Genomic DNA, 16,787 nt, shown 5'->3' with positions numbered 1-16,787 from the left:
ATCTGTGCGAAGCAGGGCCAGATCGCTAGCATGATTTCTACAATGCATATATCAGCGGCAAACAATTTACATTACAGAATACCAAAAGCCAATGCGCTGGAGCAGAATGCCAGTTTAACTTTATTCATTCCACTAAAGATCTACATAGAAATTGATGGTGATCTTTTCCCTCTATGCCATGCACACCGAGAGTAGGGGTGCCCTTAATGGCTCCCGTCACAACAAGAGAGATGGGACAGACCAAAAGAAAAGAGGTAAGATAACATTGCATTGGGATGAGGTTGACCTTGCGTAGGTCACATCCATCCACTAGAAGATATTTTTATACAAAACTTCCACATTCTAGCATAACGTAACTATAATTCAGCTGTCCTGGAGTAAGGATTTAGAAGATAAGGCAAAAGAAGCAAATTATTTCAAAACTTACTTATCCCAACCCAAATTCTCAATGTCCTTCACAAGGTGGGAATAATACTGTGGAGCTGGTGATGCTTCTAATGAACTTGTATTTTTCAGAGCGACATCCTGGAATAGAATAGGTAAGACATCCGTTATATGCATAACAACTGGGTGTGATCTTAAGGGTCGGAATATGCCTGTATCTAAACACCACAGAAGCATCAGTGCATTAGGCAATTAACACCGGTTTATTATGTTTAGCTTTGCTCCCTCCAGTGACAAAGTCTGAATTAAACATATAAAAACAAAACAAAAATACATTAAAAAAAAGTCATGTCGACCTTTAACCCTGTCGACCTTGGGGCCAGTCGACCTTCCGGGGTCGACCTAATGACTGTAGACCTGAGTCTGGTCTGACAGATGTACCGATTCCCATTATATAATGCTATTTGTTTTTTTGTTTGGTTCTCATAGTGAAGCCACAACTCCACTTGTATGTATTACAGCCACGTGACCAAGGTACACGAAGGGGAGGGAGCTGTAGTTACAAACCTACAGTACTGTACGTTTATAACAACTCCGAATAGATGAAAAAAAGGTAACCTTTATTTTCAGATGCATTTCCAATTCCATTTGTGTTGAACACTGAATAAAGTCCATTAGCAATAAAAGGCTTTGACTTCTATATCTATAGAAGAGCACATGATGACTGGAGTGGGCATGCTTTTAACAGTACAAGGTGAAGTGTGCAACTGGTAGAAATAATTAACAGGAATATTTAGTAATACAGTGTATACATTCATATTTCCCTATATCATCTGTATACTCTGTATATAAAATATAACAAGTTCAGGGTTAATGAATACAAATATCACTATGCAAATTATTTTTACAGCCATTATTTGTCCAAATAGCAAAATAAGATGTTGTTAATATTATTATTCCATTCTGTTATTTACATGTAGATGGTAAGAGATATTGTGTATTAGGTAAAACGTCAGGCACATAGTAGATATATACTGTAGTATTGCTGCAGTGTCAGTGAGGCACTACACTCTGCCTCATTTTAAAAAGCTAAAACGCACTCTGCCCTTATGGAGGTGCCCAGTTGAAACAGCCTACTGGGTGCCGATCCCACCCGTGGATCACAGTGTGGTAGAAGACACACGCATGAGTGCCCTCTCGTCTGATTGGCACCATGCCGAGCATTTAACCTAGTGTTAACACTATATAGAGCATGTTTAGTATTAGGTCATATTTTCCTACAAAATAAGGAATACTTACCAATACAGTCTTTAGTTCCAACATAAAGCTTGTAAGATTGGGACTGTGCTGTAATCTCTGTGAAATGAGAAAGAAAAAAAAACAATTATTTTCATAGGTATATTGGTATGTTATTAAAAAAGATGGGAGAAATCTTAGCGCATAAATTATCAAATTTTGATAACCAAAATCGTCATCATTTCCAAAGCTCCAACACATGTATCTATTTCTAAAGAAAAACTTTTGACAAATTAGTAATGTTTTGTCTCCAATTTGCGATCAATTCAAAATGGCTGTACACATAGAGTGTTGAGCTGTGAGCTCTAATGGCAGAGTTAATGTCAGAAGTGGAGAGACATCGAGGCTCCTACCTGTCCGGGGTGCCAAATATTGGATACCCCGGGATGAGAAGAAAGTGTTGAGATCTGTTGAAGAATGAAGCAAGATGACTGCCATTGTAAGTGAAACTAAATGGGAAACCCAAGAATATTTCAAGTCAGGACCTAAGTGAAGACAGATATAAGGCTACATTGGCGTAATGTCTCCCAGAAGACCCTGGACACGGATATTATTGCCACAGCCACTGTTATTCAAGTCATTCATGCAAGACTTCAGAAGGGGAACTTGAGCCAACTGACGGAAAAGCCCATCTTTAACAGGAATAGCTTCCGTGCTCAGACACAAAGGGCCAGATGTTTCAAGCTTCGAAAAGTGATAGAATGGCAAGTGATAAGCAGCCAGCCAATCAGCTCCTACCTGTCATGCTACAGGTTGGGTTTGAAAAATTACAGGTAGTAGCTGATTGGCTGGTTGTTTATCACTATCCACTTTTTGAAGCTTTATACATCTGGCCCAAAGAAACAAGAAAGTAGGGGTACTCTTAATAAATGTAAAATGTAACATTTAGCAGTATTTTAAAATAAGGCTAGATTAAAATAATTTACTAAAAAAAAAAACAATTAAAAAGGGGGTTGTTCCTAAGATTTACTGTACTTGACCCTCCTAATTAATACATTTGCTCAGAAGATCATAAGCATATGCAAGACAGAGGCTATATTTTGAGTTCACTACAGCTTTTAATAGCGAATAGATACCACTTGGTCAAAAATATTTATTTTTCTCAAAACAGTCCCTAAATTGGATGAGAACATGGTCAGAGGTTTCCTTATCCTCTAAGGTGGAAATGCAATCAGTACAATTTTATGGTAGCTGGAGCCTGGACATGTTTTTTTATTTGCAAGTGACTTTGGCCCTTATTCTGGTTCACTCGCAAAGGAGAATTCCTTCTCAAATGGACCAAACAATGTGCATTGCAGGGGGTCAGATGGAACATGTGCAGAGAGATTTAGATGTGGGCGAGTTATTTTGTTTCTGTGTAGGGAAAATACTGACTGCTTTATTTTTACACTGCAATATAGATCTCACTTTGAAGTAAAACCCCACCCAAATCTTTTTCTACAGTTTCCAGCGAAAAAAGGATCGATCTGAAATGAGCGATCTCCAGGTTACTGCTAGCAGGAGTTCATTTGCATCAATGACAACTAGGCTTTTATTTAAGCCTTTTCCTAGTTCCGAAGCTGGGCGGCTCAGTAAAGCCTATTCTAAAGTTAAAGGATCTCCATCCCTTTTTGCAAATATACATATTCGAGAAGTATTCTCTTCGATTTGTCATTGCAAGGTTGGAATGGGTCGATTTCTTGATATCACTCGATGTCAAGAATGCATATTTGCATATTCCCATCTACATTCCTCACCTGCAGTATCTGAGATTCACCTTGAAGCAAGAACATTACCAGCTCTGAGCCTTGCCCTTCGGCCTGTCTACGGCACCAAAGGCATTTACAAAGGTCATGGTGTTAATGGTGACGTTTAGCTACTATACAGACGACTCTCCTTTGACATGGCTAGATTCACAATTAATTAAAATCCCACTTTTTCTTGGTATGGTCATGGACACAGCACAGATATTTCTTCCACCAGATAAAGTTACTGCTCCACAAGAGATGGTCTGCTTGATGCAGAGATGCACCGAGACCTGTCCGTAGAGCAGCACTAGACTGCCGGGCTGGATGGTGGCTGCCTACAAGGCGATCCCTTACAGCCATTTTCATGTTCCAGCTTGACCTCCCATTGCAGTGGTTGGGGACACATCTGTTTCTACACCACATTGTACATCTGAACTCAAAAGACATAGCGGTCTCTCCTTTTGTGGTTGAACTCCCGTTACCGGTTGAAAAGATGGAGATTTGGGGGGTGTGGGATAGGACCGACGCAAATCTGCATGGATGGGTTGCGGTGACTTGCAGAGCACACTGTCATGGCCTTTGGGCTCCACAGGAGCTGCGGTTACTGATCAACATCTTGGAGCGGAGAGCTATTTTTTTGGCTCTACTAAAAGCAAATCATCCTATGCAAGGCCATGCAAGGCCATGCAATTCAGATCCAGTCGGACAATGCCACAACCGTGGCATATATTAATCATCAAGGCAGCATGAGAAGTCGCACGGCCATGCAAGAAGTATCCAAAATCCTGGTGTGGGCGGAGACCCATGCAGAAGCTCGGTCGGTCAGATTCATGCCAGGGTTGGAAAATTGGGAGGCCAACTACCTCAGTCAACAGGACATGGATCCAGGGGAATGGTCTCTACACCTCATTTGTTTTAGTTGCCGACTCGCAGGTGGGGCCTTCCTCAGGTTGACCTCATAGCCTCTACGAAAAATTACAAAATTCCAGGCGGTGGCAGTCGACATGCTGGTAGCTCCTTGGGAGTTTCAGTTTGTTTATCTGTTTCCTCTGCTGCCTTATCTTCTCCAGTGAATCAAGAAGGAATGACTCAGGGCTTGCTTGATAGCTCCAGACTGGCCCTGCATTACTTGGTACCTGTCTACACCATCTTCTGGTGGACAAAACATGACCCCTTTCACTGCGGGAGGATCTGTTACAACAAGGGCCTTTAATCTTCCCTGACTTGAAATGGCTTTGTTTGACGACATGGTTGTTGAGCGGGCCCTCCTAAGCAAAAGAGGTATTCTTTCAATGCTCAGCACCAGTAGAAAGTTATGTCCCATCATTACTATCTTATTTGGAAAGCTTTTATTTCCTGGTGTGAAAGTAGAGGTTTTTCTAGTCTTACTTTCAAGACATCTTGGCTTCTCCTTTTCTGGCAGGCGGGTTAGGCTGCTAGTTTGTATCTCAGCTCTTTAAAAGGTCCAGTTATCTGCCCTTTTTATCTTTTTTTTCCCCCAAGAGGCTATTGCCGTTGGCAGATGTGCAAACCTTCTTTTAAAGGGGTATTTCGTTTGCAACCACCTTTTTTTCTCTCACTGCTCTGTGGAATTTTGATTTGGTTCTTTCCTGCTTACAATCATCTCTTTTTGAACCTTTGGTGCAGTTAAACTACCTATCCTTGGCTTTGGGGTCTTCTAGGAGAGTTTCAGACCTAGGAGCTCTATTTTGCCATCCTCAGTATTAATTTTCCATTCTTTCGGTTGGGTACACTGGGACATCCCCACTGTAAGGATGACTCCAGTGTCAACTGCTGGATGGAGGATAAAACAGGATTCTTGTACTTACCGGTAAATCCTTTATTCCGATTACACAGGGGACACTGGACACCCGCCCGGCGCTGCTCTTTTCTGCTTTGGTGCTACAGTATATGTTGAGTTACCTGTGTCTTCTCTTACACTTTATATGTTCTGGTTTTTTTTTTCGTGTGTGTTCTTGTGCTCTCATGTTTTCCAATTCTCCTCGGGCACAGTTACACTATTTAAAAATTCTTAAATTGCCAGCTTCCAGTTACTACCAATCTATACCCATTGTAAGTATGATTCCAGTGTCCCTTGTGGAAACAGAGAAAAGGATTTACCTGTAAGAATCAAAATCCTGTTATTTCCATCAGACACAAAAACCAATAGATATCACAGCCGAGTGCTTGATACAACTCAACCAACTCCAATATAGCATGAAAGATGGGTCATCATAAGAAAGTCTCCAAAAAAATATATACACAAAGCAATCGGTTGGCAATCAAGTCAGAGCGATTTAGTAGAAAAACCTGTGTTCATTTAATACTAATGTGTCACAAACTAGGCCACAAATTACATGGAAATATATGTTGTCTCTTTGGCCAGGAAGTTACATGTATAAAAGGGTTGAACCAGGTTATGTGTGCCAAGTATGTGACTCTGGTCATGACCAGTTTACTGGATCCAGGCCTCAGTATGAAAAGGGTATTAAAAAAAGTTATACCCCTTTCACACAGCTGCATATCTGGAATAGTCCAGGAATAAAAAACAATTAACACCGGTTTATTATCTTTAGCTTTGCTCCCTCCAGTGACAAAGGGCCTTATTTTGGGTGAGTAATTTTGTTTCTGTGCAGGGAAAATACTGACTGCTTTATTTTTACACTGCAATATAGATCTCACTTTGAAGTAAAACCCCACCCAAATCTAATTCTCTCTGCACGTTACATCTGCCCCACCTGCAGTGCACATGGTTTTGCCCATCTAAGAAGAATTTTGTCAGAAAGAATGAACCAAAATAAGGCCCAAAGTCTGAATTAAACATATAAAAACAAAAATACAAATTGATCTACCTGCTTTATGACGTGCTGATATCCTTGTAGAGCTTTCTTTAACTGCCAACTGCACTCAATCCTAGGAGCAGAGATGTGGTAGTTTAAGGTCTCTATACAATTAAACTGGCATTCCTAAAGAGTCTGAAATTCCTTGATAAAATCTTATATGACAAACTATTTTTCAAATTGACTTTCAAATATAGATAGCCTGCCTTCAACGGAAATATACATATCATATACATATCATATATATATATATTCCAATAAATCCCTGAATTCAGGTATCCATATCTCACTCACACGGCGGCACTCCAAGGACGAAAGAAAAAGTCGACACACACTGTATGTGTTCAACGTTTCAGTGCTGTGCACTTTCCGAACAAGGGGCGCAATGTAATGCCTCTCCAGCTGATGTCTTTTTCAACTCAACCGTCAATTCAGAATCAACTTGCCAATAATACAGTCAGCGTGGAGAGACTGCATTATTGGCAAGTTGATTCTGAATTGACGGTTGAGTTGAAACAGACATCAGCTGGAGAGGCGTTACATTGCGCCCCTTGTTCGGAAATCGTTATATTATCCAGTAAGTGGAGCATCACAGGGTTGTCAGAGCAACAACGGTGACCACACCACTCAAAGTACACACCCAAGAGTGTGTTTCAATATAGATATACCTAATTAAGGTGTAAAAAGTCCATTGATCTTGGTGTACTACCCCTGAAGAAGTCCCTAGGGGACGAAACGCGTAGGGTTTCTCGTATGATAATTTTGCACCTATGATCGAAGTCTTGTATTGAACTACAATGATCCACCGAAAATCTCTGTAAACAATTCCAAACAAATGTATTTTAAATTGTTTTATTGTGTAGAATAAATATTTTGTATTTTTACAATTTGTGGACTGGTGAAACCATCTTCTGAGCGCACTTCTACACCTTCCTACTTCATCCCTTACATCAGACTCCCACTAGCGGCGGGGTCTTAAGAGTAGTGCTGCTCACCTAAGCGCAGGATTGGGTCACAACCCCCTTTTCTTCTCTATATATATATATATATATATATATATATATATATATATATATATATATATATATATATATATATATATATATATCACATACAGTTTGTGTGTGTGTCTAGTGTCCGTGAGTCTCCACAACACTGCCATCTGCTGGCAGAGAGTGAAACTACATCTCTTTCTCACACATGCACAAGTACAGAAGGTAGCAGACTAGCTTTCAAAGCTTTTGTTTCAAGCTGGCTTAAATACACACACACACACACACACACACACACACACACACATATATATATATATATATACACACACATACACACACATATATGTGTATGTATGTAAGCCCGTAAAAAACTGCAGACCACACCGCAGCTTAGGTGCTGACGTTCGATAAATTAATATAGTTTTAAAACGATAAAAAGGTTAAATTATCGAAAAGTCAGCACCTAAGCTGCGGTGTGGTCTGCAGTTTTTTATGGACTTGTGCAAAATCCTTTGAGTGCCGCCCTTGTACCGTTTGGTACACCAGGATATATTATGTTTGTGTAGAAGGCACCGAGGTAGCTGTGTTTATTGAGTGGAGTGCTGGACACTCGCCCATGTTATATATTTCTGTTGAAGGCAGTACCAGGGGCCCGCCATTGGGTACCTTACAGCCAAAGTCCAAGAATACATACACCTCCAATCCCTGTCTATGTCCTATCATGACCTAGCGTCGTTGAGACTGTGGAGCCCAGGCGAGTGTAACAGCTCAAAGGTGGTAAAGGTGCATTTTCATGCTGTATGTATACCGCCACTTGCGGTACCATAGCCTGACCCCGGTGGTGGTTTTGTTCTTATAATAAATTACTAAATTTTACCCGTGGAGCATCCATTCTTTCTGAGATATATATATTATGTCATATATACACACACATACATACACACATACATACAAATCAAGGCTGCTGAGTTTTGTGTATTGTTGGCTGAAAGGCGCCACAAAAAAAAAAAAAAAAAAATTTGTTTCCTTTTTTAAAACATCGTCTTTTCTGCTTAATTAGAGTAATAATAGCTACCACATTAATGTGCCGCTTAGAAAATTACTTGTTTATATAAATAACCTAGTGTATAAGGATTAGAACAGCATAGAACAGTAGCATTTTAATATACATTTGTGTTTGAAATAAGACTATTTTAAAGAAAAAAGATCCGGAGTCATAAGCCTGAAAAACGCCTATTGATTCATCTCCGTCTTCTGTATATTCCTGCAAGCTACTGTCAGAGTGCACTGTATGTCAGGATGCAAATCATAGCTTACTAAAATAGAATAAAAGTCTCATGCTAATAATGGTGGATGTCCAAAATCTCAGACACTAGACAAATGAAGTGGGAAGACAAATATATGCACTGAAGAGTCACCTTTCTATTCTACAATAGCTGTAAGTTTATTTCAAAAATCCAAACTCCAAAATGAAAATCTGGATTCTTTAGGAAATTGCATAGCAGAAAATGCCACTGTGTTGGGATTCTGCTCAAACGGTCAGAGACTTTTGTCACATCTAATTTAACATTTCCGAAGGCATTTAAGAAATTCTAAAGCAGGGGTGGCCAAACCTGTCCTCAAGATCTACCCACGTTGCATGTTTTCCAGGGAACCTGTGGATCTATAGTAGGAATGAATGCAGCATGTTTTAAAATGTGACAGTTAGTAATGACTACAGCTGTGCACTAGCTAGGTAACCTGGAAAACGTGGACCGTTGGTAGATCTCGAGGAACGGTTTGGCCACCCCTGTTCTAAAGTATTCCTAAACTTTCAAATACCATTGAATGCATAACATTAAAATATTGTAAACAAATACACAAGTTCAGGGCAGCCGAGAGGAATGCTGGGCCCCGGTAAAATTTTGGGGGCGTGGCCTAAGTGTGGGGTGTGTGGCCACATCCTGAGCTTAGGTCACGCCCCCAAAATGTTTAGAAGGGGTGAAAGAAAACTCTAAACTCAGCAGCAGCACACACCTACAGCATGTGCTGTGCTGACAGCAGGCTCAGCATGAGTTCTCACACTGTCAGTGAGACACACATGCTGAGCCTGCTGTCAGCACAGCACATGCTGTATGTGTGCTGCTGCTGATGCTTTGAGGGATGGAGGGAGAAGGGGGGGGGGGTCGGACCAGGGCCCCTCCAGCAAGCTTCCAATTACACTGTATGAAGCACAAAAGGAGGATATTCTGGTTGATAAACTTGTGAGTCCACAGACCCCGCCCGCATGCAGCAACACCCCGCACGGCTGCGAATGGATTCGCAGCCTTGGGTGCAGGGGAGAAATCCATTGATGGTCGGCGACCACCGAATGATTTCTCCAGCGCTTGCAGATCTGAGACAACTCTGTGGTGTCTCAGCTCTGTGGGCACCCTGCGTAGGAAGCGGGCGCGCAGCTGCCATCGGGAAATTATCATGTAAACACCCTGTGTTTTCATGGGAGTGCTCATGAAATGCTGGGTATTCCCATGGGCGAATCCCCTGTCCCGCCACCCGCCCACACTGTTGCGTGCGAGCGCCCAGCAAAGAATCTATTCATCGTGGCCGCTCGCGCACTGTGGCTGCGCATGTGCATAACTAACTATGCGCATGCACAGTCACGAAAAATCACTCCCCTGCGAGTACACGCAGGGGAGCGTGTCAACCAGAATAAGGGCCAAAATCCTTGACATATAAATATCCTTCTACCATATAGATCGCAAAGTCTTATAACAATCAGTTGGTAGTGCATGCTGGGACTTTCACAGCAGCTGGAGAGCAACAGGTTGGCCAGGATTGCTACAGATCCATTTCTCAAACTCAAATGGTTCTAACAATATTGCTGGCATATAGTTTGATCAACAGCGTTGTGTGTAATATACAGTAGTACACTCTCAAAGGCATGACCATAAGCTTTTACATTAATCAGTACATTTAGTGTTAAGGGGCCTACACACGTATTGTTTTTGTCAGTGAACTAAGTGATGCTAGATCGCTCAGCACAGAGCGATGCACCAGCGATGTGTGCTGAGCAATCTGTCACTGCCTGTGTTCTCAATAGAGAGAACACGGAAGATGCTATATTTATTTGCATGCAGTATCTATTGTGTGGGGCTGTGCAATGCTATCGCTATGGGCCCTACACACATAAAGATCTGTTGGCTTAATTTCTAAGCGATCTAGTCAGATCGCTCAGAAAATAGGACAAAATCGCTCCATGTGTACGCCCCTTTAAAAAGAAAACACAGGCACCTTCCTAGAAACTGTGTCCTTTACAAAATACAAAGAAATAAATTGTGAGTTTATAAGTATGCAACTATGGTAACAGTGTTGAACGCTGTGAGGGTGATCCAATTAAAGCAAACCGCTCACATGGGATGCAAGTTGCCGTTGGGATGGTGTGTAAACGTGGGCAACAGCACCCAAATTTGCGGCTCTCGCTTCTCCTTCTACTGCCTGATTTGCATTTCTGCACACAATGGCCCTTATTCTGGTTGGTGCGGTCGAGCCGCATATGCGGCTCCGACCGCACCAGACGAATCCCCGCCTACAAGACGGATCGGCACGGCCGTCCGTACACGGACGGCTGCCGATCCGCATGAAAATGGTGGAGGCGTACGCCTCCACCATGGTGGGAGCTGCCCCCTGCATTCGATGGTCGTCGACCATCGAAGGCAGGTCCGCACGCCGCGGCAGCTCCCGCAAGCTGAGACCACACGGACAATCGTCCGTGTGGTAGCTTGTATGGGGGCTGAAAGCTGACATCCGGCGACGTCAGCTTTCCGCCCCCATGAGTTGCGTCATGGCCTCATTACCATGCGTACGCCCCGCGTTTGCATGGGAACGCCCATGAAACGCGGGGCGTATACATAGGGAAATGAGGGCATGAAGCCCCTCACGCCCCTATACGCCCCCTTTGCGGCGTACTAACGTTATGTGCGGCGAATTCGCCTGCACATGCGCAGATTGACCTCTGCGCATGTGCAGACGGAAAACATCGGCGGTACGGCCGCACGCGGGCCGTACCGCACGAACCAGAATAAGGGCCAATCTGACTGCCAATAAAAATCTGTAAGTCCAGTGGTACCGCGGGTGTGAGTTGCTCGCACCCAACTGGATTCCCCACTGTAGATTTGATACCAAACACAAGGCTACATTTTTTTTAAGTTTGTAACAGAGGAAACATTTTAAATATAAGTATGAATTATAATTACCGCTCATTTTATATAGTCTTTTTTTTTTTTAGAAATATCTTTACAATCCATAATTATAAGCACTGTACAAATTAAACACAATACAAATTCCAATTTCAAATATGGAGGCATACCTTGCATTTTGGAGTTGTAAATCTGCAGGTAAAATCACCCTGAGCCGAAAATCCTTGTCCTGCCAAGAAAAAAAAAACATATGTTTTTAATCACTAATAGCTAAAACATATGAAGCAACAGATACTAAAATACAGTACAGTTACTTTTCATACAATGAAATAGATGTAAGTAACAAATTTACTGACAAAAATAGCTATTTATTTAACTATCTGGTGCAATGAAGGGAATATTTTAAGTTTATGTAAGATTTTCTTAACATCAGGCAACCAAATCTAATGCTCTCTGCAGGATACATCTGCGAGGGTGTGGTTTAACACACCGATAGTCGGGATTCCAACTGCGGGGACACAGACAGCGGGGGGGAGCGCAACAAAGACCCTTGCAGGCTCGCTACCTATTTTATTCTCCCTCTATGGGGGTTGTGGATCCCATGAGGGAGAATAGCCACTGCCCGTCAGGCTTTCAGCAGCTGAAATCTCGACTGCCGGTCCGTCATCCGGCACCCATCTGCGCCACTGGCAACGTAACATGGTTTTACCCAGATGCACAGTTACTGTTTGTTTTTTGCCTCCAAATCCGAATAAGACCCATTGTCCTTATCTGAACTGGACAAAACTATTTCGATTTCAGAGGAAATAAAGCAGGGACTTGCAGAATCTTATCATTAGCCAGAGGAGAGTTTGCCAATTACTCCTAAAAACTAATAAGGCCCATACACAATAGAAGATTATCCAGCCAATCTGGCTGGTTGGAATGAAAATCTGGAAATTACAATTAACTGTTTGCTCATAAATGCTGGAAAATGAACAAAAGCAATCATCTGCATAAATTGATTTAACTAATTTGTTTGTAGGACCAATTTGTATCTGTTTTCCATGTATAGGAGCAAATGGTCAACTGTCATTTGGGCCCAAAAAATCTCCACATTTTCATTCCAACCAGCCAGATTGTAAAGCTAATCTTCTAGTGTGTATGGGCATTACATTTTATGAAAACCTTATTTTCAGGGGTGTTTTTTTACTTTTTATTTATTTATTTTTTTAAACAATGCTCTATAAAAAGACACAAGAACAATTACAGATATGGTAGTGTTCATTCTAGCACCCGCCAATTTTGAAAACCCCCTGCAGTTCCTCTTCCCTGCTTGGGGTGTCGCTGTCTGCTGTGGTGTTTCTAGCACAGGTCTGGTTTGCATATCAGTGCTGATATACAGACCACAGTGTGCTAGAAGCTCTACAGCAGACAGCGACACCCCAGGCAGGGAAGAGGAACTGCATGGGTTTTCAAAGTTGGCGGTTGCTAGAATGAACACTATTATATGTACTATGGGCCTAAATCAGACATGATTGCAGGGCACATTTTGTTAGCTGATGGACAAAACCATGTGCACTGCAGGTGAAGCAGATGTAATATTCAGAGAGGGTTAGAGTGGGTGCGAGTTGCGGTTTATTTTGTTTCTATCCAAATTTGGGTGTGGGGTGGGGTCTTCAAACTGAAATAGAAATTGCAATGTAAAAATAAAGCAGCCAATATTTCTGTGTAAATATTGGCTGCTTTTTTTTTTTACATTGCAATTTCTATTTCAGTTTGAAGACCCCACACCCAAATCTAACACTCTCTGCACATTTTTCATCTGCCCGACCTGCAGTGTAGTATGGTTTTGTCAATTTTCTAACAAATTGTGCTCTGCGACCAGGTCTGAAATTGGCCCAATGTCAGTTGCAATTGTGGACTGGAGAACAGCAGTAAAACAGCTTCATGCTCGAAGACGCAAAGGATCTGTGTATTAGCATAATGTAGTAAATCAGACTTTTGCTGTAGCAAGTGGAAAGAAACAAGTATAGGAAGGTGCGGTACTTGTGTAGTTTCACGGCGCCGTGCGTCTGAGTCCCCTTTGCGGGGCTCGCTTCGCTCGCCGATGCTGCGGTTTCGGTGGCTCGCTACACTATATAACATCAACTCCATGCAAGCATTATTAGTGGGGGTATTGAGTTAAGTTACTTTATTTTAGATAGTTAGTGCTGAGCGTAGAACCCGGAAGTAGCACGGCGCCATGCTGGCGCCGTGAAACTACACAGGTACCGAAGGTGCATTAGTTTCACTAGAAAATGTCGATGGTTATATCAAAATGATTTATGAGGTTTCACTTATTCACATGTAGTAGCCAATTAAGGGATGTACAGTAACTACAGTTCATAAGGGCATATGTATGAAAGCTTGTAGAGAGATAAACAGGAATGAGTCGGATCCCTCTTGGATTAGACAAGTGTGTTACCAGCTGAACATCCCCTCTCGTAGCCTAACGTTAACCATCTCCTCCTGCAGCCTAACCCTACTGGCCTTCATCTACAGCCTGCGCGACGCAATCTGCTTCCTGGCAAAACTGGTCGCCATGGCTTTGTCGAGCCCTGGTTTATAGAATGGTCCGCTAATCCAACAGATTGCTTCTGCAGCTGGTGCGACTCGCAGGACCGCACATTGCATCGGACCTGCAGTTATTCACATGCAATTAATATTTTTTTCCTGCGATTGATCGCCCCAATAGCAGAAAAAGAGCTTAAATTGCAAGTGAACTGCCTAGAGTATGGGAGCCATGCATTTGACATCTCACATCTCTACCCTCACATCATAATGACAGTGTGTGTACAAACACACCTGTATTGAGACCTGCTCAGTGCAGGCTGAAATTGCTACCCCGGCCAATGTTTGGGGTGTGCGCATGTGCAAACCCCCAGAGCGAATGCCTTCGGCAGGTTTCACACTCGCAGGGGAACACCCAGTGTGTTATAGGCTCACCCATAAACACGCTGGGCGTACCCCTGGGAGGGTGGCTGATGTCACATGTCAGTGCCCGCTCCAAACAGTGGAAAAATCATTTGATGGTGAGGGACCATCGAATGATTCCTCTTCCTTGTGGCTGCATGCGAGTGGATGTGTAAGCGTAGGCATCCACTCACATGCTAGTAAGGGGAATCCGGCTGGCGGGGGGGGGGGGCATGACGTTTGCCTGGGCGGCGTTTATCTGCTCGCTAGGCAGCGAATAAACGCGGACTAGCGAGCAGGTCTGAATAAGGCCCATAGTACTCAAGCGGAGATGGCATACAGCAACCTGGGCAATGATGGCATACAGTACCGGACAGTGGTGGCATACGTTACCTGGGGGTGATATCATACAGTACCTGGCCAGTGATAGTATATAGTACCTGGCGGGGGATGGTATACAGTACATGGGGAAGTAATGGCATATAGTACCTGACGGGGGATGGCATACAGTACCTGGGCAGTGATAGTATATAGTACCTGACGGGGGATGGCATACAGTACCTGGGCAGTGATGGCATACAGTACCTGGCCAGTGATAGTATATAGTACCTGGTGGGGGATGGTATACAGTTCCTGGGCAGTGATGGCATACAGTACATGGGGAAGTAATGGCATATAGTACCTGGGCAGTGATGGCATACAGTACCTGACGGGGGATGGCATACAGTACCTGGGGCAGTGATGGCATACAGTACCTGGGGCAGTGATGGCACACAGTACCTGGGCAGTGAAAGTATATAGTACCTGACGGGGGATGGCATACAGTACCTGGGCAGTGATGGCATACAGTACCTGGGGCAGTGAAAGTATATAGTACCTGACGGGGGATGGCATACAGTACCTGGGCAGTGATGGCATACAGTACCTGACAGGGGATGGCATACAGTACCTGGGGCAGTGATGGCATACAGTACCGGACAGTGGTGGCATACGTTACCTGGGGGTGATATCATACAGTACCTGGCCAGTGATAATATATAGTACCTGGCGGGGGATGGTATACAGTACATGGGGAAGTAATGGCATATAGTACCTGACAGGGGATGGCATACAGTACCTGGGGCAGTGATGGCATACAGTACCGGACAGTGGTGGCATACGTTACCTGGGGGTGATATCATACAGTACCTGGCCAGTGATAATATATAGTACCTGGCGGGGGATGGTATACAGTACATGGGGAAGTAATGGCATATAGTACCTGACGGGGGATGGCATACAGTACCTGGGCAGTGATGGCATACAGTACCTGACGGGGGATGGCATACAGTACCTGGGGCAGTGAAAGTATATAGTACCTGACGGGGGATGGCATACAGTACCTGGGGCAGTGATGGCATACAGTACCTGGGCAGTGAAAGTATATAGTACCTGACGGGGGATGGCATACAGTACCTGAGCAGTGATGGCATACAGTACCTGGGCAGTGATGAATCCATCATAGACTCTCCCGTGTAGATCCTGGGGTAGAAGCAGCGGCCACTGGCTGAGCAGACCCCTGTCGCACATTGCATACACAAGTGTACCACACACTCACACTCACTACTATCTCATGGCACCAATGCTACAACAACTCTCTGAGTTTGTAATTGTAATATTAATTCAGTGTCACAATTTGACTGCTGGGGACGAGGGAGGAGCCTGTGCGCCCTCCTCACACGATGATTGGCTAAGACCGAGCAGAGGGGCCGCCATGTAGGGTACTGACCAATCACAGACCCGCATGCATAAACTCGTCTATACGCTGCTCACTGCCTCTGACAGGTCATGTAATGTTCCCGCCGCCGTTCGGAATCTGCACTTCTGCAGGAGACTACGATTCCCAGCATGCCGTGCGGTACACCAACAACGCGCTGGCTGGCACATAGATTTGTACACTGAGTGACAGACAGACACATACACAGTCAGTGACAGACATACATAACATTGCCCGAAGCCATGGGCTGGGACTGGCGTGTGGCGTGGAGGTTATGTCGTGTACCACCTGTACTGTATGACCCTCTCCAGTAGGGACACATTGCTCTGCTCCTGGACTTCCCTGGTAATGTATGATTGCCATCACCTGTGCTGTAGCACCTTTCTTATTAGTAAACCTGTTCAACACAGGTGATGGCAATCATACAATAAGAGGAAAGTCCCGAAGCAGAGTACTTTGTCCCTCCTGGCATGGGTCATGTTGTGAGGTATGTGATAGCACAACTGCGAATTCGCACAGCGGGCGATTATTGATCCAGTACGCATGCGTACGCTTCACGATATACATGCCCGAGGCTGTCCTGCGATGAACTTCAACTAGTTCTGTTCGCTGGCTGTCCACAAGGTGATAGACATGGGGGGGGAAACGTCTCACAGCAGTGTTCGGACACCCGATACCCC

General features: G+C 43.7%; 1 protein-coding gene across 1 annotated transcript in view; it reads right to left on the bottom strand.

The window, feature by feature from the left end:
* The window catches only part of FANCL (FA complementation group L), an 84,833-nt gene extending 68,758 nt beyond the window's left edge, over positions 1 to 16,075 (bottom strand). The window contains exons 1-5 of the mRNA XM_083175898.1: positions 15,831 to 16,075; positions 11,588 to 11,646; positions 6,260 to 6,320; positions 1,684 to 1,740; positions 428 to 525 (exon numbers count right to left, since the gene is read on the bottom strand). Coding sequence (XP_083032024.1) covers positions 428 to 525; positions 1,684 to 1,740; positions 6,260 to 6,320; positions 11,588 to 11,646; positions 15,831 to 15,920 — 365 coding nt within the window. The 5' untranslated portion in view covers positions 15,921 to 16,075. The remainder of the gene's footprint in view (positions 1 to 427; positions 526 to 1,683; positions 1,741 to 6,259; positions 6,321 to 11,587; positions 11,647 to 15,830) is intronic.
* Between the last annotated feature and the right edge of the window lie 712 nt (positions 16,076 to 16,787).

Source organism: Crinia signifera, chromosome 3 (assembly GCF_055691185.1).
Source record: "Crinia signifera chromosome 3, ASM5569118v1, whole genome shotgun sequence".
Classification (NCBI taxonomy): domain Eukaryota; kingdom Metazoa; phylum Chordata; class Amphibia; order Anura; family Myobatrachidae; genus Crinia; species Crinia signifera.
The sequence above is the reverse complement of the archived record's forward strand: the minus strand, read 5'-3'. Positions and strand labels throughout refer to the sequence as shown.